Source organism: Suricata suricatta, chromosome 15 (assembly GCF_006229205.1).
Source record: "Suricata suricatta isolate VVHF042 chromosome 15, meerkat_22Aug2017_6uvM2_HiC, whole genome shotgun sequence".
NCBI lineage: Eukaryota > Metazoa > Chordata > Mammalia > Carnivora > Herpestidae > Suricata > Suricata suricatta.
This window is the reverse complement of record NC_043714.1, coordinates 35,520,217-35,546,431: the sequence shown is the minus strand read 5'-3', so window position 1 is coordinate 35,546,431 and position 26,215 is coordinate 35,520,217. Positions and strand designations below refer to the sequence as shown.

At 37.9% G+C, this 26,215-nt stretch overlaps 1 protein-coding gene across 1 annotated transcript in view; it reads left to right on the top strand.

The window, feature by feature from the left end:
* Positions 1-26,215, top strand: part of TMEM64 (transmembrane protein 64) — a 27,879-nt gene extending 1,664 nt beyond the window's left edge. The window contains exons 2-4 of the mRNA XM_029923300.1: positions 1-540; positions 16,677-16,832; positions 22,389-26,215. Coding sequence (XP_029779160.1) covers positions 1-540; positions 16,677-16,832; positions 22,389-22,580 — 888 coding nt within the window. The 3' untranslated portion in view covers positions 22,581-26,215. The remainder of the gene's footprint in view (positions 541-16,676; positions 16,833-22,388) is intronic.

The window sequence follows — 26,215 nt, the reverse complement described above, 5'->3', positions numbered from 1 at the left end:
GCCTTGGCGGGCGGCCCCGGGAGCGGCAGCGGCGGCGGCGTGGTGGTCGGCGTGGCGGAGGTGAGAAACTGGCGCTGCTGCTGCCTCGGCAGCACCTGTTGGTGCCGGAGCCTCGTGCTGGTGTGCGTGCTGGCCGCGCTGTGCTTCGCTTCCCTGGCCCTGGTCCGCCGCTACCTGCAGCACCTCCTGCTCTGGGTGGAAAGCCTCGACTCGCTGCTGGGGGTCTTGCTCTTCGTCGTGGGCTTCATCGTGGTGTCGTTCCCCTGCGGCTGGGGCTACATCGTGCTCAACGTGGCCGCCGGCTACCTGTACGGCTTCGTGCTGGGCATGGGACTGATGGTGGTGGGCGTCCTCATCGGCACCTTCATCGCCCATGTGGTCTGCAAGCGGCTGCTCACCGCCTGGGTGGCCGCCAGGATCCAGAGCAGCGAGAAGCTGAGCGCCGTTATTCGCGTGGTGGAGGGAGGAAGCGGCCTGAAAGTGGTGGCGCTGGCCAGACTGACCCCCATACCTTTTGGGCTTCAGAATGCAGTGTTCTCGGTAAGTGGTATCCCGCTGCCCCCATCCCTTTCCGGGGCTGTTTTCCAGCGGTCTTGTGACGGCCCTGGGAGGGCGCTCCATCAAATACACGCCAAAAGAGAAGTGACATTGACAACAGGAGTTACAATCACTCTGCGGCGCACGCATGAAATCCTATACAAATAAAACAAATTTAAGTCGGAGCCACAAAGGGAGATCTGGTAGAGAAGGAACTACTCCTTTTTGGCATATAAGTTTGATTAAAAACGAAGAGTCCTTTTAACTTTAAGGGGAGATGAATGAAAATGTCCACTGTAAACATTTGGCATCTTATTTCTGTAGCAGCTTTGGCAACAGTCGGAGTGAGGGCTTCACTTTCCTAGCTTTCTTTCTTGCTGCATAAATGCATCCTGGGTTTTGACTCAAGTTTTTAAGTACGCGGGGCTAAAGGAAGTGTTTGGGTAAACAGTGGAGAGAGTAGCTTCAGACTCCATATTACAGAGTTTCCTAAAATTTGCAGTAGGCCTTGTCTTCATAAAGTAGTTAGTTGGCTTTAGTACACTGCAAAGGGAGAGATCCTCCGGGTCATTTTCCTTTGGAGGAACTTGGTTTTGAAATCACCATGTAGGGGATAAAACAAAATAGGACAGATGACCTTTTGCCTAGTGAGCATATATTTTTCTTCTTTATACGCACGTTCTACTTTTTTTTTTTTTTGCCTTATATTCATATGTTCTGCTTATCCAATTTAGTTTTCTCTAGTGCAGTGCAACTGAGGAATGGGAATACTAGTGAGGAGATGATCTGACTGGAAGAAAGGAAGCCAGTCTTTACAAATTTCGTGACTTTGGAATAAACTATTAACTGTCTCTTAACTTGCTTTCCTCTTTTCTGAAGTGAAAGAGGTTGAACTAGATTACCAAGTTCCCCAAATTCAATGATTCTAAACTACAAAGAGTTCATATAGAGATTTCTAGGAACTCAACCCTTCAGCTTGAGTTAAATACAACATTCAAAACCACAGAGATGGATGTATTTTATATTATGTTAGCGATTCTGATACATTGTATTGTTTCACAATAAATTCTCTTGTATTACAAACCATTCCAATCACGATTCCTAAAAGTTAAAAATTGGTATTTTTAGGAGTGTGGCATCCTTTTAAAGCCCAAATGTCTTCTGTTTCATTTTTGTGAATAATTTTTTTTCACCGCTAATAGCTCTTAAAGCAATATATAACTTTAACAAACCGTAGCCACCAGTTAAACAAACTGTAAACAACTTGGATAAATTAGGAGTTTATCTTTAAAAAATAATTCTAACCAACATACCATTTTTGTGAGAAAATTAAGAACTTCTTTTTTTCTTAAATGCGTTTTTTAAAATCTCATGTTGGTTCTAACGAACAGCAATGATTGTAGAATGAAGCTAATGGAGGCATGGAAATAGCTAAGAGGTTTTCTGTAAACAGAGTTTGGTGTTTAGGGTGGTTTGATGTTTTTTGACTTAAAATTTCCCCTTTTACAACAATCTGTAGTATGAAGTATAAACATGGAACTTTGCCCCAACTTTGGGTAATAATAGATCAAAGGTCCTAAGACTTTGGAAGAGGGTTGGGACTAAGGAACCTGAATAGTTTCCTTCTGCTGGTTTGCTTTGATCTCCAGTATAGCTTGCATCCTTGGATGTTTTCTTCTTCACCTACTGTGTGCTTACTCTCCTAAGTTCTTAACAAATACTATTTGTAATCTTTAACCCAGCCCTGGAGAACGTGATTATGCATATAGTATAGACTGTTGTTTAATAGCACAGGACTGGTGCTCTGGAGGTCTGCCCTCAGCGCACAATCTATTGACCTTGGTCAAGTTACTTATCCCCTCTGTGGTCAGTTCCTTATGTGAAAAATGGGGGAAGTGGTACCTACTTCATAGGATTATTGGGACAATTACATAAGATAAATACATGCAGTAGAGCCTGGCTTAACAAACACATGTTGGTTTTTGTCACCATTACTATTGTTCTTATCCAAGGGCACCTAGGTACTAAATAAATGGTAAAGTAAAACTCTGCACTGTGGTTTGATGATCGGATCTCAACCCATGGCTCTATTTCTGCATTGTCTATTTAGTACCTAATGTAGTCCTGGGTACATAATGAGGATTCATTATATAGTTATTAATTAAAGGTAAGCCAGTTTTTTATAATGTCTTTTTAAATCTGTGAATAAAAGCTATAGTTTGTGCTTGGAAATAATTTAAGTAATTATGTAGTTGAAACCACACTTGACAAGAGACAACTCTCAAGTTGGGGCTGTGGGTTCGAGAGAAAAGAAGGAAAAAAAGAAAAATGTTCTCTTGAAATAGATACTATTGGCACAATTTTACTGGGGAAGAGACAGAGGCTCAGCCCTCCAGGGATTTGTTCAGGGTCACCCACCTACCAGGTGGGGAGCTGAGGTTGGAAACCAGGATGGGCTGATAAGCAGAGTTACACTGTAAAATTCTTACTTCTAGCCCAAAGCAGGGTGGATTGTAAGAGCCAGTGGATACGGTCTGTTACATTTTGTTCATTTCTGTTATTCTTAACTATCTGCTTAGTAGCTCTTTCAACCAAAAAGTTACTGAATTCACCCAGGTATGTGGATGAAACTAAAGCTTAGTTAGACTGATTTTTGCTTTAGTTTGGCTTTCTTCTTCTGCTTTCTGTAACTTCATTCTACTTTCATCCTCTGTACCCCCATAGTCCTCTGATTGCCCATAGCTGCCTGCTTCCCAGTCATATTTCTCGTTTTCTTCTTCCCTTCCTGTCTTTTTAAAGATCCTCCACACACACACACACACACCTGCCGCTTTCTCCTCTATTCCACTTAAAACTCAATTTCTTAATGCCCATGATTCAAGAAATTTATCTGAGCTTACCTTAAAGAGGAGGTGAGATATAGTGATCATGAGAGGCATAGGCCTTGGAATCAGTCCTTGATTTAGCTCCTGATGAGTTATGAAGGTGAAATAAGCTAGTGCAGTGAAGGTGGGATTTGCCTGACACATAGTTCTCAGTCTTTGTTAGCAATTGTTATTACTAGAGGTGGAGGTAAGTGACATTTACATTTTAGAGGCAGAAGTTGGTTGTAAAGGTTAACATACAGAAAGAAAGGGGTTTTCCCTTGCTTTGTCTCTGTCATTAACCAGATTCCTTTGCTTTCCCCATGTGTGCTAAAAAGGGATATGCAGGCTGGCACTCCCCTTTTGAAACTGTTGAAATAGGAAAAAAGTACAAAAACACTTTATAGTATCAATTCTTAGATCATAAGAAATATAGTTTCCCAAGTACATATTTAAATTTTTTCCTTTCTAAAGAATACACCTATTGTTTTGCTGAAATAGTTAAAGCTCCCCCTCTCCATTTTAATGGAGTTATTACTGCTTATTAAGAAAGACTTATAGATTTATAGTTTATATGTGCTTCTACCTACTGTTCTTACCTGGACATCTTCTAAGATGAGCATTTCTTTCTTTTTTTTTTTTTTTAAGTTTATTTACTTATTTTGAAAGAGAGCAAGCTAGCGTACAAGTGGGGGAGTAATAGAGAGAATCCCAAGCAAGCTCTGTACTGTCAATGCAGAGCCTCATGGCAAGGCTCGAACTCACAAACTGAACCATGAAAACGTGATCTGAGTCGAAATCAAGAAATGGCCGCCTAACTGCCTGAGCCACTCAGGCACCCCTAGGGTGAGCATTTTTTACAGCTTCTGTCAGGACAGGCTAAATTATGCTGTAGTGAAAACCCCTAAATCTCAGTAAGCTAAAAAGTAAAGGTTTGCTTACCTGTTGACAGATCCAGATTCAGCTTGGTTTGGGGAAGAGGGCAGGAAATCCTTGCTTTATGTCACTTTTACCCTGGGATCCAGGCTGACAGTTCCGCCATCTTTCTCTTGGTTACTGTGACATGGTGGTTAATTGCATACTGGCTTTGAAAGCTTTCATCTGGACACAATGTCACTTTTCACTGGCCTGAACAAGTCACGTGGCCAGTGCTAATTTCAGAAGAGCGACGCAGGTGCCAGGAAGGAGATAAAACTGGGGTGTTCTTTCAGGAAGCAGTCTTTATGACTCTGTCACTGGATTACCTCTTCTCTCCCCCACAACTAATCTTGGCCAAGTCCTATGGATTCTGCCTCCTAAACACGTGTGTGTGACCCACTACCATCCGGTCTAATTCAGGTGTCTGAGCCTCCTACCTGGTTTCCTTGCCTTTGGGCCAAGGATTTCCAGTGTTTTCTCTCTCCAGGATTTGTTTCTAAAATGCAAATCTGAATTTTACTCTGCAGGAAACTCTCCAGTGAGTTTTCTTTTCCCCTCAGGAAAATTCCAAACCTGCACAGATACATACCTCTGCAGCCTGTCTCCTGCCTTTCCTCAATTACTAGGTGCCTTTTGATGTCTTAAATTCTTGAATCCCCAGCATTCTAAGAGGTACATGTGATATTACTGATTCAAATGGCCAGTCTTGCCTGTGTAGCTTTGAAACCAAGTTTTCCTTTTTATAAGTTGCTAGAAAGGACACTAGTTCTAAAGGAAAGGATGGTCGGTAGAGGTATAGGAGCTGGAATCCTAAGAGTAAAGCCATCTAGCAGAAACTTGGCAGTGAAGTTGAAAACTAAAAACATTCAAGAGAATAACATCCTATCTTATATTTAGTGAGCATTAGAATGGTCTTGTAAGGTCTAAGAGTCGCCCCCACCCTTGGAGACATCTGGACTTTTCTACAGTTTACAGATACCTTCTGTGAAATATCAATTTTAATTCCCAAAATATTATGTGATAATTGGTTGTTATGGGTAATAGAATTCATAATGATACTTGCAGCTTCCAGAAGGGAGATCCTAAAAATCATTCTCTGTCTCATTTCGCTTTGGGCATAGAAACACTTAAAAAATCAAATGTTTGATAGGTTCCTTTTCTTAAATAGTTCCCCATAGGAAATTTTGTTTCCATCATCATTTAATCTTTGAAACCTAAAATAAAAACATGAAGCACAGCATGAAAGATTCTCTTATTCATACGTTATATACCACTTCACAGTTTGCAGAGCAGATTTACGTATATGATTCCCCTAATCATCACAGCAGCCCTCTGAGGAGCTATCTGTCACTAAGAGGTAGAGTTAAATAGAGGACAGATATCACACATTTGAAATCAGACTCGGTCCTAACATTTACTGTGACATCTTGAGATACTTATAGTTACTCTTTTGAGCCATACTTTCTGTTGTAAAATGTGTTTAATGACACCTGGTATGTGATGTGATAAAATATATAGTTTGCTGATTATTTACTGTCTCCTTCTCTCTATCCTCTGCATTCCAAAAAGAGGACATTGAAACTCAGAGGTTTTTTTCTCAGATAACTTAACAAATATTTATATTGAACTTCGTAAGTACCAGGCACTGTTCTAACATGTACATATTACTTGTTTGATGCTTATATCAACCCTAAACCTCATCTTACCACTAAGTTAACTGAGGTACTAAGTGGCAAAGTAACCTAGGAGCATATAGTTAGTAAACGGTGGAGAAATGAACTTACCCAATATTCTATTGTTGATCCAAGAAGAGATGAATGTCTCAGAGATTTTCTGGTTTTAATTGCAGAGCGCTTGCCCGATAGCGCATCACATAAATGTTATGGAGGGTGTGCCCTGTGTCAAGCTCTGGGCACGGTTCTAGATAGTTGCATTAGATACCATCCCGGAACTTTACAGCCACGGGGTCCCTGGCGAGGTCCGCTGTCTGATAGTGTATGGTATACAAACCAAAAAGGTTTATTTCATTTTTTTTAAGTTTATTTGTCAGAGCAGCAGGGGGGATGAGTGAGGGGGTGGGAGGCGGGAGGGACAGAGATACTGGGGGAGAGAAAGAATCTCAAGCAGGCTTTGCACTGTCAGTGTGGAGTCTGACACAGGGCTTGAACTCACGAACCATGAAATCATGACCTGAACTGAAATCGAACACTTAACTAACTAAACCACCCAGAATCCCCAAAGTTTTTTTCATTTTTAAATGATTGGAAAAAATGTCAAAAGAATATTTTTTGCATGTGAGGGGTACATGAAAATCAAATTTCAATTTCAGTGTCTAAATAGTGTTATTGGACTACAGCCATGATCATTCATATTTATATTGGTTGTGGCTCATTTTAAGCTAAAATGGCATAGTTGTAGTCGAGACCCTATGGCCTACTAAGCCTAAAATATTTCTTGCCTGGCACTTGATTGGAAAAGTTTGCATTAGAGCTTAATTAGTCACTGTAATAAAGCACCCATTAGGCCTGAGCCCCTGCATAGGTAGGAAGAGGCCCTTAGGCTCTCCTATGTATCTTACTTAACCTTTGTATTTAACAAAAGTATCTTTTTTTTCTTTAATAGTGTGGCTTTCCTTCCTTCCTCCCTCCTCCCTCCCTTCCTTTCTTCCTTCCTTCATTCCTTCCTTCTTTTTAGTGTGTGTATTTGGAGAGCTAACACACACACACACACACACACACACACACACACACACACACACGTGGGGGAGGGGCAGAGAGAGAAGCGGGAGAGAGGATCCCAAGCAGGCTTCACTGCCAGAGCAGAGCTGGATCCAGGGCTTAACCTCATGAACCATGAGATCATGATCCGAGCCAAAGTCGCCGCTCACCGGACTGAATCACCCAGGTGCCCCTAACAAAATTATCCTTTTGAAAACAAAAGCAGTAAATATATGGGTATTGTAGGTAAAATGAAAATAAAATAGAAATGAGCAAATTTGAAAGTGCACCGCCTGACCCATCACCCTGGGTTACTTCTCACTGGAACCACTTTAAAGAATTAGGCCTTCGCTGGGACGCCTGGGTGGCTCAGTCGGTTAAGCATCCGACTTCGGCTCAGGTGAGGTGATCGCAGTGTTCCTGGGTTTGAGCTCCACGTGGGGTTCTCATCTGACAGTGTAGAGCCTGGAGCCTGCTTCAGAGTCCTCGTCTCCCTTTCTCTCTGCCTTTCCCCCGCGAATGCTTGCTCATGTTTAAACAAACATAAAAAAAAAAGAATTATGTGTTCTCAAATTGTTAATTACTTTGGTTATTTTTATGAGCCCTTATTAGGTTAGCAACAAGCAACAAAAAGATTCTTTGTTGGTTTGGGGAGGGGCAGGGAGCTATGAAACTGGTATACTAACTAAACGATAGCAAAAGATGATTAAAGATGAAGTTGAAGCAAATATAACTCATGAATTTTCCTCAGGTTTGCACTGAGTAATCAAGAAAAAGAAAAGTTTTAGTAATTTAGTTTATAGTCAAATTGAAATTTATTTTACAACTAAATAGAAGCTTTTGGCTAGTGATTGTAAGACCACAATTATGGTAAGTCTTAGCCTCGTGGACACTTGGGGGACCTGAAGTTCTTTCTCAGCTCCTGCGTGACTTTGGTGAAGTCATTTAATGATCTGGCCACCAATTTTCTTATTTGTAAAGAGGGAGTTTAGACAGGGTCTCATATAATTTGCTCTTAAGCAAATATTCTGAGCAACAATTCAATGTAACTTTTTACTTTAACAGTTTGGTGATAGTATGTTTTATAAAAATTTTTTTTATCTGAAATTCGTAGTCTGTATTATGGATATAACCACAGGGTCGGATATAGCTGATGGGTTATGACACTTGTCCCTGGACCAGTGTATCTGATGATCCTTTCTTCTGTTAAAATACACTGACTCACTGCCAGTGTGGTGCACTATGGATGGAATAGGAAGATGAGACCAAGCTGTGTTCTGAAGGAGTTTGGGGTCTATTTCTGAAGGGTCAGATATGATGGCCAAGTTGACAAACGTGATGCCACCTCACCCCACACCCTTAGGCCACACAGTACACAGTATAGTGGCCATTACTTCCTCAAAACTGTTTGTCTCTCTTTGTGCTTTTCTTCAGTTACCTCATCAGCTTCTGTGGTTTTTGTGCTTACAATGCACAAATCAGTATCTCTAGCCTACTGCATCTTTTAACACATACTGTATGTCTTATTACCCCTTCCTAGGTAAAGCATTTCTTTAAAAGCAGATGAGTCTCATTAAAACACTTCAACAATGTCTGTTTAGCAGTGTTAGTTGTAAAATTTGAAAAGTAGATTAAGTGCAAAGAAGAAAACAGCATAAACAGTTTAATGTTTATTTTTCTAGTCTTTGCATTGATGAGTTCATGTGCTTTCCTTATTTTGTGGAGTAAATGTGAGTACATTGTGAGTAAATGTTATAAATGAATTTTTTGACCTCTTACTGAATGTAGTGAACATTGTGGTTATTAAGTATGGCACAGAGTGGCAGTGACCACATAGTCAACTATGGTTTTCTCTCTTTGTACCTTAATCCCTGCTGAGAGCTGGGTCTTCTGTATAGAAGGCATTTGACAAATTTTTGTTTGGTGAGTAAAAATAATAAGCCTATATAGTTTTTCAACTCTATAAATAAGATCTTTTTTGACTGTGTTCCAGAAATTATATGCAGTAACGTATGGGTGTATTTTTTTCCTGAGGAAAGGGTTTATTTAGTGTGTGTGTGTGTGTGTGTATTAATCAGATACTCCAGTGGATCGGCGACTCCTAAAATATTTAGGAACCAATAAAAACAATTCCTACTTTAGGGACATCAAACTAATGAAAAAGTCTGTGTATGTGAAGATGTTCTCTGCATTGTAGGTAGACTCACTGACCTGACTATCTTTGTCCTGTACCTTGAAAGCGTCTTCAGCTGTTGGGGGGCGGGGGCGGTCTCTCAGAGCCCCTGCCTTGGTTTCTCTTTCCAGTAGCAAGACTTTTCTCAGTACTTTCATAGTTGCCACTTAACCAGAGGGTCTTAGCCATGACATTAGTTTGACCTCAAAGATTACTGCAAATGCTTTCAGTATTTATCCAGTGTTCACTTAATAAGTAACTGGTAAGTCTCTAATCTGTGCCCACTGCCGGTCTAGATGCTGAAGTTATAGCAGTACATAAAGCAGAGTTCATCCCAAATCCCTTAAGGTGCTTGCAATCTAGTGGAGAAGTAGCATTCTAGGTATACTATGGCATACATTTTGCTGATAATTTCCATTTACATCATTATTTCCTTTTGGGGGACAGAGGAAAGTACTCTCCATTTGAGAACAGATGATTACAAGTGGACTTGCATCCTAGCCTGTTTGTAAACTGACAGATTATAAGTCTCCACATGTATAAACAGTTCTGATATTGATATAGTTAACATCCAATGAACATATATTTGGCACCTAATATACAGTAGGCATCATGCTAAAGATTAGAGACACAGGACTAGAGACAGGTCCCTTTCTGTACAAAATTTATAGTCTTCGAAAGGGGTGAAGGGCAAACAGGTGAAATCGTCAGGTACTCACTAGTGTAAAGGGGACTGGGGAGTGAGAGTGTCCTGTCAGAGAACTTGAATGCTGTTCCTAGTGCAGTCCTGGAAGCTCAGGGAAGGTCTTCTAGAAGACATTGATGACTGAGTAGTGAAAGACAGTTTAGGACTTTGGCCCAAGTAAGAGGAGTGGAGGAAGCATGTGAATTTCCTCGCCACAAGGAACAATGTGCAATGGCCCAACAGGAAAAGAGAGCAAGGAGGGTTCTAAGAACAAGAGAATTTTGATGTGCCTGGAACATAATGTTATTTGAAACGAGATTATCAGCAGCTGGGTCGTGAAGCACTTTACCTGTTGAAAAACTTGAACCTTTTTCTGATGGCAGTCAGAAAGAGTTAAAGCAGGACTAGATTTGCATTTTTAAAGTTTATTTTTAAGTTATTTTATTTTTTTATTTTAAAGAAAGAAAGAGCAGCTAGAGAGAGGGGCGGGGTGGGTGAGAGAGAGAGAGAGAGAGAGAGAGAGAGAGAGACTGAGATTCAAGCAGGCTTCACCTGTTCCTATGACCCTGGGATTATGACCTGAGCCAAAATTAAGGGTTGGATGCTCAACAGACAGAGCCACCCAGGTGCCCCTACATTTGCATTTTTGAAAGATTGCAGCAGGAATGAGCAGAGGTGATGAGTGCACATTAAGTCTGGGTGTGGAGACTAGAGAGAGGAGATTGAATAGGAATATAACAGACAGTGGATTTCTTAGGTGTTTAGAAAGTAGAATTGACAAGACAGGGCAAATGATTGGATTTGGGAATGAGGGAGGAATGAGCTGTGTGACTGACTTCTGATGTGAGATTGGGGACACAGGGAGAGGTATTTGGGGAGGGAGGAGAAAGGAAGGGAGAATGGGCAGTTAATATTTTTTCTTAAACTGGTTTTGAAATTTTCGTTTTCCTGGAAGTGAATACCCTCAAACAATGCACTGATCCCCCACCCTGTACTCAGTCAAAAATCTATATATAACTTCTTGACTCCCCAAAAAACAACTCTTAATAGTCTCCTGTTGACATGAAGCATAAGGAGCGAATTCACAAATATTTTGTATGTTATTATATACAAATAATGTATTATCTACTATATTCTTACAATAAAGTAAGGTAGAGAAAAGAAAATGTTATTAAGAAAATCATAAGAAAGAGAAATACATTTATAGTATTGTATTGTATTTACTGGAAAAAGTCCAGGTACAGGTGGACCTGCACAGTTCAAACCCTTGTTCAAGGGTCAACTGTAGTTGCCATTTCTGTTTCTGAAATGCTGATAGTAAGTATATTGAGGATGTATATGTAATAAAACACAGCCTATTAATAAACAGTAATTAGATGAAAAGATCAAACTGTACTCATTTTCATTTCCTTTGATCATTCCTTTCTTAAAAATTATTTTGGTGATTCATGATTTTTTTCTGTATAATATTATTAAATATGTTTTTAATTGGAATTTACCTAAATGCAACCTTGTCAATAAAACAGCCTCCCTATGGTATAAACGAAGAAATTTCAGGAAAGCATAATGCACTAAAACTAATATTAGATTTACAGAACTGTGGATAAAATTTGAGTTTCTCTGAACACAGATCACTTTTATATTCTTCATTAGATCTATGTCAAGATATTCTGTGCAAAAATTAGATAAAGTTTCTTAGTGGATTAAATTAAAGCTGGTAAAACCGTTGTATAAAGAGCTGTAAACTGAGAAAGTGGAGAGGCTGGAGGCAGGGTCGCCTGGAGAGGGTGCTTTGTGTTGTACCTGAGAGGCCGGCAGGCCCCGGATTCCTCAAGCAAAGGAGTGATCCTTCAGCCCCAAACATAAGTCAGCTCTTGCTCTTTCTCTCTTGGTTTGTTGTTGTTGGTTTGTTGTTGTTGTTGTTTGTTTGTTTGTTTGTTTTTATTCACTTCCTCAGATGGGCTCTTTGTTTTCAGGATCTATTTGGTATAAGGTAATGTTCTACATTAGCCCCTCCTGGTCCAGAGAAGTGAATTACATCTCCAAGTAAAAGCACAGAACCTTTGAGAATAAGAATGCATAGGGTCTGCTGGGTGGCTCAGTTGGTTAAGCATCTCACTCTTGACCTTGGCTCAGGTCCTGAGCTGAGGGTTCCCGAGTTCAGGCCCCGCAGGAATGCATATACTTTAACGGTGCTTCTAGACTGTTAAAAGCATGGGAGGGTGGCAGTCAAGTCACATTCACCACCCCTAAAACTCTCACTGGAGTATTTATGATCATAGAAACCGACTAGTAAGACAACAGTGGCATCCTAAGTTGAGATTTTAGAAGTTCTTTGGAGTAGGAGAACTACGTTGAGCCAAGACCCGAGGATAGTGCAGGCAGGAATCCCCTGGGTATCTTCTGGGCTCACATTTAATGTGTTTCTGGCAAGTAGGCAAACAGACAGATTTTTAAGAAGATGGTGGATAAGCACTTATTGGCAAGAGAAGTTTGGAGAGGTCTCTTTGGGAACAAGTATCCTCAATTTATTATGTTTTTCAAAGAATGGAGCTAGATGCAGATTCTGAGTAAGATCTTAGCATATAGGAAATGCTGTATTTTAATAATCTGGAACCTGCTTAACTTAGTAAGTTAGTAATAGTTAAAAACCTGTGTGTGTATGTGATTCTGTTGCTGTTCTTGGTAAATTATTTGACACTCCAGCATCACTGTTTGCAATAATTAGCTAAAATTAGTTTTTTGCTTTCTTTGGATATACTGCTTTTCAGAAGGGGCATATATATAAAAGCAATAACACTTGCTTTTTCCCCAGGATGAGGTTTTGTTGAAAAGGGGTTTGATGAACTTTAATATATGCTTTGGACAAAGGGCTGGTTAAAGAGTTGAGTTGCAGAGTTGTTTCACATTTATGAGATCTATTCTTACCATCGCCATTTGGATAATACTGATGTCATATCTGTATGTCAATTTTACATCTTAGAGAAATTTTATTACATTTAAAGACTACGGACTGAAGCTTTGCATTCTGACATTTTGGGAACCGAAATGTTTATGTTAAAGACAAATTCCAGGGCACCTGCGTGATTCAGTTGGTCAAGTGTCCGACTCTTGTTTTCAGCTCCGTCATGGTCTCATGGGTCTGTGAGTTCGAGCCCCACATCAGACTGCACTGATGGTGCACAGCCTGCTTGGGATTTGTTCTCTCTCTGCCTTTCTCTCTTTCCCTCAAAATAAATAAATAAAAGAAAAAAAAAAGACAGCTTCCAAAACATGCAGTGTCTTGTAATTAACCTCAATAGCATAATTTTTATGATTCATTTTTTGTCATTTTTACTCGTTTTATATATTTGACATGTTTATTCCAAACAAAGGTCTCTGTTCCTGAAGTACACCAGGCTGACAGAGGAACCTTTCTTCACCCCAGTCATATCATTCCTTGACTAGACTCCCCAGTGCTTTTCTACTGGGCAGAAACCCATTTCTCTCTTCGCCCCAGACCCCTAACAAGTATCACCCCACGTATCTGTCCTGTACCGAACTCCCTTGCGTGCGCTCTGTAAACAGTCCAAGCCTCACTGCCAACTTCACTGATCCATCCTGTACTTTCTGTACCACATTGTCCTTGTTCATTCTCTTCTTAGCACGCCTTAGCTTTCTCATCCCACCTATCTCTGCTTGCCAAATGCATAGTTAGCTTTCAGAGTCCATTCTGAATGCTGCTTTTTTCACATCGCTGCCCTTTGGCCCCTCTTCCTGCAGCTCGTGTTAATCCCTGTTTACTCTTTAATGCTCTACACACAGCCCTTCTCAGGGCTCCCTTCCTGAGGTAGTGGATGTGTCCTTGTCAGTATGTAAACCCTTTGAGGTAGGAGCTGGATCCTACTTTCTGTCCCTTACAGGCACCTACCTGAACATCTTGTCCTGGGCAACATGGAGTCCATGATTGTTTAGTTGAATTGTTGACCAGTCACTGTAGTGTTCTTTCCAAATAGCAGTGGCACGTCTCCAGTTAATCATCTCTGAGCAGAGATGAATGTAGCTTTACTGAAAATAGGACTTACTTGATTATTAGATAAGATTAGATTGTAGTTAGACTAGCTGTAGGTTACTCTTTTAAAATACCAATCTGGGGGCACCTGGGTGGCTCAGTTGGTTAATCATCAGACTTCAGCTCAAGTTATGATCTCACAGTTTGTGGATTCAAGCCCCGCATTGGGCTCTGAGCTGGCAGCTCAGAGCCTGGAGCCTGCTTTGGATTCTGTGTCTTCCTCTCTCTCTGCCCCTCCCCCACTCATGCTCTGTCTGTCTCTTAAAAATAAATAACCATTAAAAAAATTAAAAAACAAAATTAAATAAAATACTAGATCTTAACATTAGCAAATAAAAGTTTAGTAAAATGGCCAAAAACTTTCTTATATACAAGTAAACCTAGATGGGACTATAGAAAAGTTACTATCAAAATTAATAGCAGTACCAACCACAACACAAATGCTTAAAGGTAAATGAATAAGAAATATATAATATATGTTAATAAAACTATCAAACTTTAGTAAGAGCTGTAAAAGGTTTTGAATAATTATAGAAACATTTCTGGATAAGAATATTGAATATTACAGGAATTTCAGTTCTATTCAGATTAATTTAGAAATTTATCTCATTCCCAATATAAAACTTGCTGATTTTTTTTCTATTTGAATGATAGAATAATCCTAAAATTTATCTGTAAAAATGAATAAGTATGAATAGTTATGGCAGTTTTAAAAAGAGGTGTAATGAAGGGTTTGCAGGATAGGGAATTCTGTATCCAGATATTAACTGACAGTCTTTACAACAACCTGGTTTCAATACATGATTTAAGATGTCAGTGGATAGTGTTATTCAATAAGTAGTTCTAGGAAAACGGGCTACTGGGGAAGGAATAAGGCTGTATCTTCACCTTTAGTTAAATTCCAGAAGGGTTAAGTGGTAAGTGTTAAAAAGGAAAATAGACTCAGAAGAGAAATATAGGTAAAGAAATAAATCTAAAAAGACCTTCTAAAGGTGAAATTATAAAAAGGAAAAGTCAGAGGAAGAGATAGGCAATATTTGATTATTTGCTTATGTAAAAATCATGAAACATTTGTATGTCAAAACAAAGTTAAAAGATAAAGAACACTTTAGAGGAAAAGTTTGCCAAATATAGTAGACAAAAGTTGCCCTTATATATAAAGAACTCTTATGAATAAATAAAAAAATTAACATTCCAATAAAAATGGGCAAATATGGACAAGGGAAGCCATAAAGAAATACAAATAGAAAAATGTATATTTAAAACTAATATTAATATAAATTAATATGTATAGGTTAAATGATCATAAAATGTCATTTTAACCCCATCAAACTGAGAAAGATTGAAATTTAATACTTAAAGTTGGTAAGAGTATGATGAAATAGGCATACTCATGCATTACTTATTGATAGATAAATCAGCGTGAACTTTTTTGGAAAACAGGTTTCATTATTAGCTCCAATAATTCTACTCCTAGTGATCTATTCTAAATAGTGGAGATACATAATGTATTAGTCATTTCTTCCTGTGTAACACTCCAGAAGTGGTTGACTTAAAAATAAGCATTTATTATCTCATAGTTTCTGTAGGTTGGGAATTTCTGTGCAGAGCTGGGTGCCTCTGACTCAAGTTCCTTTCACAAGCCTGCAATCAAAGTGTCGGCCAGGACTGTAGTCATAATACGGCTCCGCCGGGGGAGAATCTGCTTCCAGGCTCACTCGGGTGGCTGTTGGCAGGCCTCAGACCTTGGCTTGCTATGGGCTGAAGACCTTAGATTCTTGCCACATGGCACTCTGCACGGCTCACCTACTAGAGAGACAGCCGGAGTTCTCTTACTTTGTAATCTAATCTTGAGAGTTACATCTCTTCACTTCTGCCATAGTCTGTTTGCCAGGAGTGAGCATCAGGTCCAATCCACATTCTAGGGGAAAAGATCACACAACGATCTTTTGATGAATACCAAAGGACATATTTTAGACATTCCCACACAGCTTAATATATAAAGGTTTTCATCAGAGTATTTTTTAAAATTTATAATAGCAAAAATATAAATACATAATCACATATATACAAACAAATAAGGAAGTAATTTAAATATTCCATAGCAGAAGAATGCTTAAATTGCTACTGCATCCACACAGTGGTAGTATAATTGCATAGTAATGATCATGTCTACCTTTTCTGGGCATCAGTCATGTGCTAGGCATTTGCTACTGACTGTGCAAATATTTCTGATCCTGAAAACAACCATGTTATTACCCTCATGTCACAGATGAAAATACTGCCTCTCAGAGGAAAAGAGTTCATTAAAGTTCAGCATTGACATGCCATTATAGGGTTATCTGGCGTTGGAGCCTAGTAACCACACTGCCTTTGAAGCTTGCTTATGAAGATTGCTGATGACACGAGGAAGATCTACGGAACTGTTTTACAAAGTGATCCATATGTGTGCACATTTTATTTACATCCAAGAAAAAGATTGTCACAAATGTTATCTTTCCTGGTAGAAGCAGAATATTAAAATTTTTCTTTAAACTCTTAACTTCATTCTGCATCTACATCCTGCATATATTCCCTTTGTAATCATTTTTAAAAATCAGAATGCTTATGAAAATATTCGAGCTCCTTCTAGTCCCAAGGAAAAACCATGAGCAAGACTTGTACACACAGTTTTATGTAAAACTGAAATTTTACTTGATAATGAATCATTCCCTTTAATCTGCTCTTCTAGATTACTGATCTCTCCTTACCCAACTATCTGATGGCATCTTCGGTTGGACTGCTTCCTACCCAGCTTCTGAATTCTTACTTGGGTACCACCCTGCGGACAATGGAAGATGTCATTGCAGAACAGAGTGTTAGTGGATATTTTGTTTTTTGTTTACAGGTGAGTTTAAGGCTAAGGGTTCTTTCTGTCTCTTTTTTTTTTTCTTTTCATATGGCATTGCTTATTTAAACCTAACGGATTTCACTGAGAATAATTTAAGAGAATTTTTCCTTTTTATCTCTTTTCTTGTTCTTTCAATTATACTTCATATTTTTACAACATTTACATTTTAACTGTCTGGATATATGGAAGTATATAGAACTGAACTGATGCTTATTAAAAATTCTCTTAAACAAAACAAAAAGGAATGACAAAAATAGGGTTCTTTTTGCCGTAATTTTCAAAGTCATCACTCTATTTTTGAGTTTTTGTGAAGTGTTGTTAATACTACATTTCTGAAGATTATTTTAGTGAGATTTGGGAGGGTTGGGTTTTTATCTTAGTTTATCTTCAAATTATTGAAATCTCCAATTTGGTATTTTTAAAAAGTATTGTACTGAGGCACTTGGGTGGCTCAGTTGGTTAAGCGTCCGACTTTAGCTCAGGTCATGATCTTGTGGTTCGTGAGTTTGAGCCCCACGTAGGGTTCTGTACTGACAGCTCGGAGTTAGGAGCCTGCTTCAGATTCTGTGTCTCCCTCTCTCTCTGCCCCACCCAGTTCTCTCTCTTTTTCTTTCTCTCTCTCTCTCAAAAATAAATATTAAGAATAAATAAATAAAAATAAAAAGTATTATACTGGCAGTGTAATTTTTCCCCAGTACAATTTGATGTAGAACAAAATATTTTTTAAGAAAGTATAGCTTTATGAAAGGGTCTGAAGTATTCCATTACAAATTCAAATAAGATTGGCATAATGGATTATTGCCATGCAAATTGTAATGTAGTTTAGGGTGCATACAATTCCATATAGAAGGCTGATTAAAAAAAAATTTAGACACATTCAATCAGTGCCTTTAAGTTGCAACAGGAAGAGTTCAAAATTCATTTCTGTAGTTGTGCTATAATTTGCTTCCTGAGATTTACCAAAATACAAAATCACCATAATTTTTGGTGATTTAGTAAGACACGGATAATAGCTTTTGAGAGCTTTATATGCCACATATTTAAGGTCATTTAATTCCTACCAAAACACTAGGAGGTACATCCTTTTCTTATGTCCAACTAATTGTGTACATCTCTTCCGACTCTTCAGCGGCATCAGCAGAGGCAGGAATATTTATACTATGGAAAACAGCAGACGCTCAAATCAAGACTCCAACCTCTGGTCTCCAAGAGCTAGTTTAACAGCACGCCAGTGGATAGTAATCGGTGTAAAGTCTCAGCTGCAAGGGGTAGGACCAGGACACGAACCCAGGCCGTTGGCCCTAGGAACCATGCTCACAGCCAGGATGATAGTTTACTGAGCAGATAACACTGAGACAGCCAACTTATCTTCCTGGTCTCTTCACGTGCTAGTTTTAATTGGTAGTTATTAAATATATGATATCATATTATAAATTTGCACTTAGCATTATTCTTAATTTTTAAGTTACTATATTGTATTAAAAATACTGTGATAAAGTCAGAGTTGATTTTCTTTGTGCTTATGTAGTATAAGTTTAGTAAACAAGTAAGCCCAGGAATACTTACATTGAACTATAAATAAAGCTTATCAATTGAATGGATTCCTTTAAGAAAAATTTTATAATATTTTTGCTATTCGGGAATCCATTTTGTTTTTATTTTTTTGTACAAAGATATGTGTATATATATATATACACACACACACATTATATATATGTGTGTATGTGTATTTATTTTGAATAACCTAAATGATAGATTTAAAAAATTTTTTTTTCTTAATGTTTATTTATTTTTGAGAGAGAGAGAAACAGAGTGTGAGTGGGAGAGAGGCAGAGAGAGAAGGAGACACAGACTTGGAAGCAGGCTCCAGACTCTGAGCTGTAAGCACAGAACCTGACACAGGGCTCGAACTCATGAACCGTGAGGTCATGACCTGAGTTGAAGTGATACTCTTAACCAACTGAGCCACCCAGGCACCCCATGAATGATAGATTTTTTTTAAAGTTTATTTATTTATTTTAAGAAAGAGAGAGAAATAGAGCACCTGCAAACGGGAGAGCCAGAGAGAATCCCAAACAGACTCCATGCTGTCAGCACAGAGCCCTATATACAGGGCTCAAACTCACGAACCATGAGATCATGACTTGAGCTGAAATCAAGAGTTGAAGCTTAACCAAATGAGCAACCTAGATGCCCCTGAATGATAGATTTTTTTAGCATACATTTAAGCACATATTTATGTTTAGTTTTCTGAAAATGATTAACCCATTTGAAATACTTTTTTCCAATTACATTATGTTTAAGTAATTAGAATTGGTCATTATCAGTAATTTTCATAAGATTTTCATTATTTGATACTTTGTTTCTGTACATCTTAGTAAATCACTTAACTATAATTAGTGGAGTTATAATAGAACAAAATAGTTCATGCATTTTGTCAGTAGTGCTTCTAAAAATATAGGGTCTTGGGTTTTTTCCCAGTGATTTCATACCCCTTTGAACTGATAAATTTAAGCTGAGGATACAAGAGGGGGGAAAAGGCAACTATTTTTTAGCCCAGATGTTTATAAAAATACCAGTTAACTACCACAACAAAAGTAAAGGCATTTCTATGCCTCGGATTTATTTGTTGATGTTCCTTATAGCTTAGTATATTTCAGAAAGGATTTAATTCAGCTTACTAAAGATACACAGAATAAAACAAGAGAGGAAAAGAAGTCCTCTTGAAGAGGGAAACTAACATAGGAACTAAGGGTGAAGCTTAGGTTAAGTTAGTAGAATATGTGTTCACGAGGTTTCTCATATTTGCTAGAAATAAGCCACACATTTGCCTCTGAGCCTTATAGCCACCTAAATAGAATCCAGAGTGTCTGTAAAACTAAAGCAATACAAAATAAATAGATGTTCAGAGGAAGGACAACCGTTTCTTGTACAAAAATCCAATTTAAGATTCCTTGGTCTTGCAATTCAGTTAACTCCTCTCCATGCCCTGTCTTTTTCTGGGTACCCACCAGCCAAAACCCTGGATGAGTCCAAGTTTTGATATGTTTTGCACCTGTTGTTTTGGGGAAGTCATACAACCAGATTGGTAATATTTAATTCATGGTTGCAAAACTCCTGCTGGTTTCTCAACATTTCCCCAGAGCCTGTTTCCTCTGTCTTCCTACCCGCCATTTCCTCAATGACCATTGCAAACCTGTCTTCACTTCTCACAATTTTGGCTCCTGTCCCCATTTTCCACTTCATTCTCAACAGATTGCCTTTCTTGATTAACAGAAAAATCAGAAGCCTTCAAGTGGGAAACCCCTCAATTTCCACCCAAGAAATCTGCTGTCTCATGTTCCACTCTTGCTGTCAGCCTGCTCTCTAGTCAACAGTGGAGGAGACGCCTTTCTGTAGAAGGCTGGTCCTGTTGTATTTGATACTTTTGTGATCTTATGGAAGCTTTATAAAACAAGTTTTTGTTTGTTTTTTTTTACACTTGAGTAAGGTAGTGTGTTCAGGAAAGAATCAGCACAAATTGCCAGGCCTTGGGTCTACAAGGCATCTGGGGAAAATCCCATGTAAAGATTTTACCATCACTGAGAACATGAAAAAGTTTTTCACAGATCTAAGCCTACTTTCTCTGGCTGTCATTATTAACTTTGTCAAAATCAGATGTACTTTCCAGTTGTCATCTGGCTTGAACTTTCAGCAACCTAAGATTCTTTTTAAGAGTTTTTTCCCTTAGCTTTTTGATTTTTTCTCCCACTTGCTGGTACATTTATCAGCATTTCTTCTTCTTTTCACTCTACAATTGGTATTCCTCAAGTTCTAGCCTAAGCTTTGTGTTCTTACTCTGAAAACTTTTCTTCTTGGAAATCCAGTTAGTATGGTGGCTATTATGTTTATTTGCATGAAGGCTCCCAAACACACATCTTCAGCTCAGCCTTCTTTCTAAGCTTTGGACCCACTCACTGCACTGCCTTGGATATCCAGTAGTCTCCTCAAGTCCAGCTTGTCTGAGGCAGTGCTCAGCATCTCATCCACACCCTCCCCAAGTTAGTTTTCCATGGCTCTACATGGTGTCATCACAACACTATTAAGTATCAAACTTACATATCAGTTAGTATGCCTTGTCTTTTTAGGAGAGCAAACACAGTCATTTGAAGGCCCACCTTTAAAATATTTAATTTTCTCAGAATTATGGGGCCCTAGGTGGCTCAGTTGGTTAAGCATCTGACTTGGGCTCAAGTCATGATCTTGTGGTTCCTTAGTTCAAGCCCACATTGGGCTTCATGCTCACAGTGTAGAGCCTGCTTTCAACTCCCTCTCTCTCTCCCTCCCTCCCTCTCTCTGCCCCTCCCCTGCCCTTGCGTGCGCGCTCTCTCTCTCTCTCAAAATAAATAAACTTATAAAAATAAGAATTGTATTGAGCATTGGATACCCATTTACTAGTGTCCCCCTTGCACGAATTCCAAGTTCCTCTCACTATCCCACCCCCACTATGCTCTGCCTCTACACTTCCCTCATGACTCTCAGTGCTTTTAGAATACTTTATCCACAAAACTTAAAATTATGGATAGGCTTTTATTTTATATTATGTTAATATTTTAGGGTCACTATGGTTAGAGTGGCCTTTGAACTTCTTTGACCTTCCTGGGACATTAAACATCACCTGTCCTAATCTTGTTGCCTGAAAATATTTGCTCCAAACTCTAAAGAACTGATTTACAAACGAAGTTTGGAGTAAATACCATTTAGAAGATATGTACTGCCTAGACATTCTGATGAATTGTATATAAAATGTTAAGGTACATTAACATATAAAGACGGACCACAAGTTCCTATTGGACAGTGGGAGAAGCCTACATGGTGATGTGAAGTCACATCACTGAGTGGTTAAGTCAAGACTTAACCACTTTTTTCTCATATCCCTTTGGCATTTTTTTCTTGATAATTATGTTTTCCTTTGTTGTTGTTTTTCCCTAAGTACAGACAATTTCATGTTCATGATCTCTTGTTAATTTCTTTTGAAGTTTACTGGCATTTCACTTTTTTAAAGTGGTTCATAATATTTTAAATTCTGGCTGTGCTAGATCATTTGGAAGTGGTAGTGCTTCTCTCCAAGTGGGCTTAGGAATACCTATGGACATTTCTAGTCCTGCAAAGATATGTTATTATATTAATTCCAGTAATAAAGTTTAGCCAGCTGTTGCCTCTATTTTTAGACTTTTTTTTTATTATTCCTTGAAGGAAGCTGTTTGGTACAAAGAGACAAGTTTGACTTCTACTAAGCAAACATTATTTATATAGACTAAAAAGGCTGTATGCTTGCCTTGTGCTAACCTGATATCCTATGATGGTTACTTCTTGATTTCAGCCCTCCACTCCCGGTAGGAGCAACCAGGAAAAGAATGAATGGAAACTGTGTATAACCCATTTGAAAATCTTACCTGACCATATTTGAGAAGCACTCTGTTTGAAACATTTCTAAGCCAGATATTTATTGAATTTATTTCTTTTTTTCCATATAAAATATTATTAACTGTAATGTTTTATTTTTATCCACAGATTATTATAAGTATAGGCCTCATGTTTTATGTAGTTCATCGAGCTCAAGTGGAATTGAATGCAGCTATTGTAGCTTGTGAAATGGAACTGAAAACCTCTCCGGCTAAAGGCAATCAACCAAATGCCAGTGGCTCTTCATTCTACAACAAGAGGACCCTAACATTTTCTGGAGGTGGAATCAATATTGTATGACTCTCACAAAATGTACGATTGTCAAGAGCTAGTGTGCTGCCCAAGGTCTAGTGGTCACCTTACTAGTGGGCAGAGACGAGTTCTAATTTTATTACGGCACAAACAGAACTGACTAGTTTTTAAATTGCACAATTTTTTAAAGGAAGAATCATTTTCTGGATGTGAAAGTGTAAATGTAGATGCAAATTTGGGCCGCGCCTCTTTATTGTTGTTTATGCCCGCAATGGCCTGTAGGTCTGCACTTTAGCGTTTTTTTAATTGTTTTCTTTCTGGCTCCTCATGAACAACAAAGAAATAACCCAAATATTTTTCTGCTTAGTGTCTTTATTTATAAAGTCCCAGAGTAGTTGTATGCATCTTCCCTACTTATAATGAGGAGTAGAAGTATGTAATTTTAAATGTATGATGTTATTTAGATGTTCTTTGTCCTTTCCAGAAAAGATAGTGTTTTGTTTTGTTATTTTAAGAGGGACCACTTTGCTTCCCTTTTCTTTACTAGTTAGAAAATAGACATTAACTTTTGGTTGAATGTATTTTTGCAACATCATTGCAGGGCCATTTACACCTGTTCACACAAGCTTAAATCCTACATTGTGGGACTGAAGTGCTCTTAAGATACCTTTTTATTTTCACTGTGTAATATGCAAGGCAAAAGGGAAATTATTTAATGGATTGTGGCTCAAATTAGAACTCATGTTCTAATTCCATTACATTGGCTTTACGCTCATTAGATCTTTCATCAAAGGGCTGTCCCATTGCAGTCTTACTGAAAAATCTTAGTAAAATAAATTTCTTTTTCTTTTTTATTCATCATTAGGCTTTGAAATAAAGATCTACTCTCTTAAAATGATGGGCTCTCCATCATTAAAGATGTCACTCAGGTGGCCTTGTTTGATCAAATCGCCTTTTTAAGAAACCAAGCTTTAAAATCATGTTTATAATTCCACTGAATTACATATATATTTGTCCCCATAGTCTTCAGCTTTAAAACTATAGATAGAATATTGACTTAATACCCAAATTTGTATGATTTGCCCTACTATAAAGTAGGTTTGTTTTGTTTGTTTTTTGGTACTTGTTTTTCTCTGATAAGACTCAGGAATTCTGAAATGTGAAATTAAGTCTCAATTCTTGTAGCATTAATTGAGTGTATTTATTAATAGCACTTAGGAGTATAGCATACAGTAATTTGGCATATGATCCATATGACATATGTAATATCCACTTATCATCTTATGTTTTTAAAATGGTTTAATTGTAAACTAATGATTAGTTTTTTACCACCCTGATTATAGACCTGAATGCACATTTTCTGGTTTGTGTCTTTTTTGACTATGAAGAGTCTACCTTATCAGAAACCTCCCATTTGCCTTTTCATCAGGGTAACACCTTTGCCCTGATTTACTAAAGTGCAAAAGAGTTCTTTGGGAGCAGGTTATTCTAGGCTTATGCTAGAGGACACATTGCATTTAGTCATTTTAATGCATACGTTTTTTTGCCCTATTACAGTCATAGTTGTTTTATTTCCTTTATAATGCATGAATTTTCCCACCTTTGGGTATCATTTATATGTTCATACCAAGACCTCAGTGCAAATAAATGATCTTAGAGGCACCTAGGTCTATATTACTTAATTGGCCTCCAGTCTTTCTTTCATTGGTAGAAAAAATATATAGTACTAGAATATTCTTATTCTTTTTTAAATCCTAATTACTTGTTTAGGTGTTTTTATTTTTTTAATAATTTAATAATCTTGGTGAACAATACGCTTGATTTATTCTTTTCTGTCTAACTTGACAATATTTTTCTTGTGCTTCTTGTGTGTTAGTTTTTGTTAAAGGAATCATTTAAGATCACTACTTTCATACTTGTGTTACACTTCATGTGTTTTAAAGTGCATTTATTTACTTAGTATTTTGTAACTTGAAAAATTTCACCAAATGAATACCTTTTGGTAGTTTGTATTGAGTTCTTCCAGTTGTTACATTTTGCTTCATACTTAAATATGTAAAGGGAGAAGAGAAATACACTTTCTGTATTCTGCCAGTCATAATTTTATATAATAAACTCATACATTTTTACTTAAAATAGTATGTATTTACTATTTCTAAAATCTAATCTAAAGCTGCAGTTTTCCTTTTCTTCATTATTTCTGGCCTCCAAGTACTAAGAATCCATCATATTCATGCTATTTGCTAGCTGAACCTGGTTGCTGGGGCTTAGACATGGTTCCTAGGAGTCATACAGAGCATTGCCATGCCTTCTTCACTCCATCTTTAACTCTGCATCCAGCTTCATGGCAGCAACAAATTTCTACAGGATCTTTTTATGTTGCCCGGATAATGTCTCCAGTCATATAATGTGTATGTTTATAAAATAAAATGTTTTTGATTTCTCAAACTGCAGTATAAAGTTGCTTTATGCACATTTTTTAAAAAGCATACAATCTACATAATTTCTAAATCTGATGAAAGATATGCTCAATTTTTAATCCTTTGGGCCTTTCCCCTAGTTTTCCATACTTTTTGGTGATTGTTAATGATTTTTTGTACTCTGCCAAATTTTGTCATGTAAATTATTTTAAAACACCACCTCTGTTTAAAAACATGTACATAATAATTTACTAAGTGCTTTCATGTCCATTTTCATTTGATCATCCAATTTGTGAAATAAGTTAAAATCTGTACTCTTTGGGTTATGAAAATAATAGAACCAAATCTCTGTCTTTAGAATGTGTGTTTTGAGTTTGTGTTCAAGAGTGACCGTGTGGGTTTATTCATAGTTCTGGTTTATGTACTTTGTAACCAACTGCAGACCTCTCTAAGGTGTCTTTCCTTTGGTAGGGTCAAATATGTGACTGTAAAACATTTCCTTCCTTGAGAGGCTAAGTTCAGTAGTTACTCTTACTTGTCCTTGCTGTAACTGAGCTTTGTGGTATAGCTACAAGCGTTTCCCAGCATTTCCGTGCATATTAATGTGCAGTGCTGACTTGGACTGTTCTTGGGGAAGGTGCCATGGCTTGCTTACGTCAGTTTTTGTGGGACTAGCTTTAGAATGCTGGAGAAAGTAGCTAGGTTTGTGCTAGGGTGATACAGCTAAATCCTTAGATGCATGGTAAATCCTGGCTATTCAAAAGCAAGTGGCATTTGCAGAGAAAAAGAAAAGTTTATGAGGACCTCAGGAATAGTGACACCTAGGCTGATGACTTTGGTGATCAAATCAGACAGAGGCCACTCACTCACTGTATCAGAATGATGGTCAGAATAACACTATTTGGTTTTCAGATTAGATGTTGCTAATTTCTGTTAGAATTAGCTATTTAGGATATAATTTTTTTTAATGGTCATCTCTTTAAGTTTAAAAGCCTTTAAAGAAGGGAGAGGAATCATGTGTTCCACAGGATATTTGAAACTCAGGAGTTCTAATAACCTTGCATATTGAACACAAACTGTTAATTTATTTCACAACTAAATTATAACATGGTACTTCTGAACCGCAAAGTGATTGCTGCAAACTATTTTCTATGGTAGCTAAAGATTTAAAATAGATAATTCTACAGGTGAATCATTAAAATCTCTTAATAATTGCTATCCCAGATCACTTGTGTGCCTGAGAAAATAAAAGGTAATATTTTA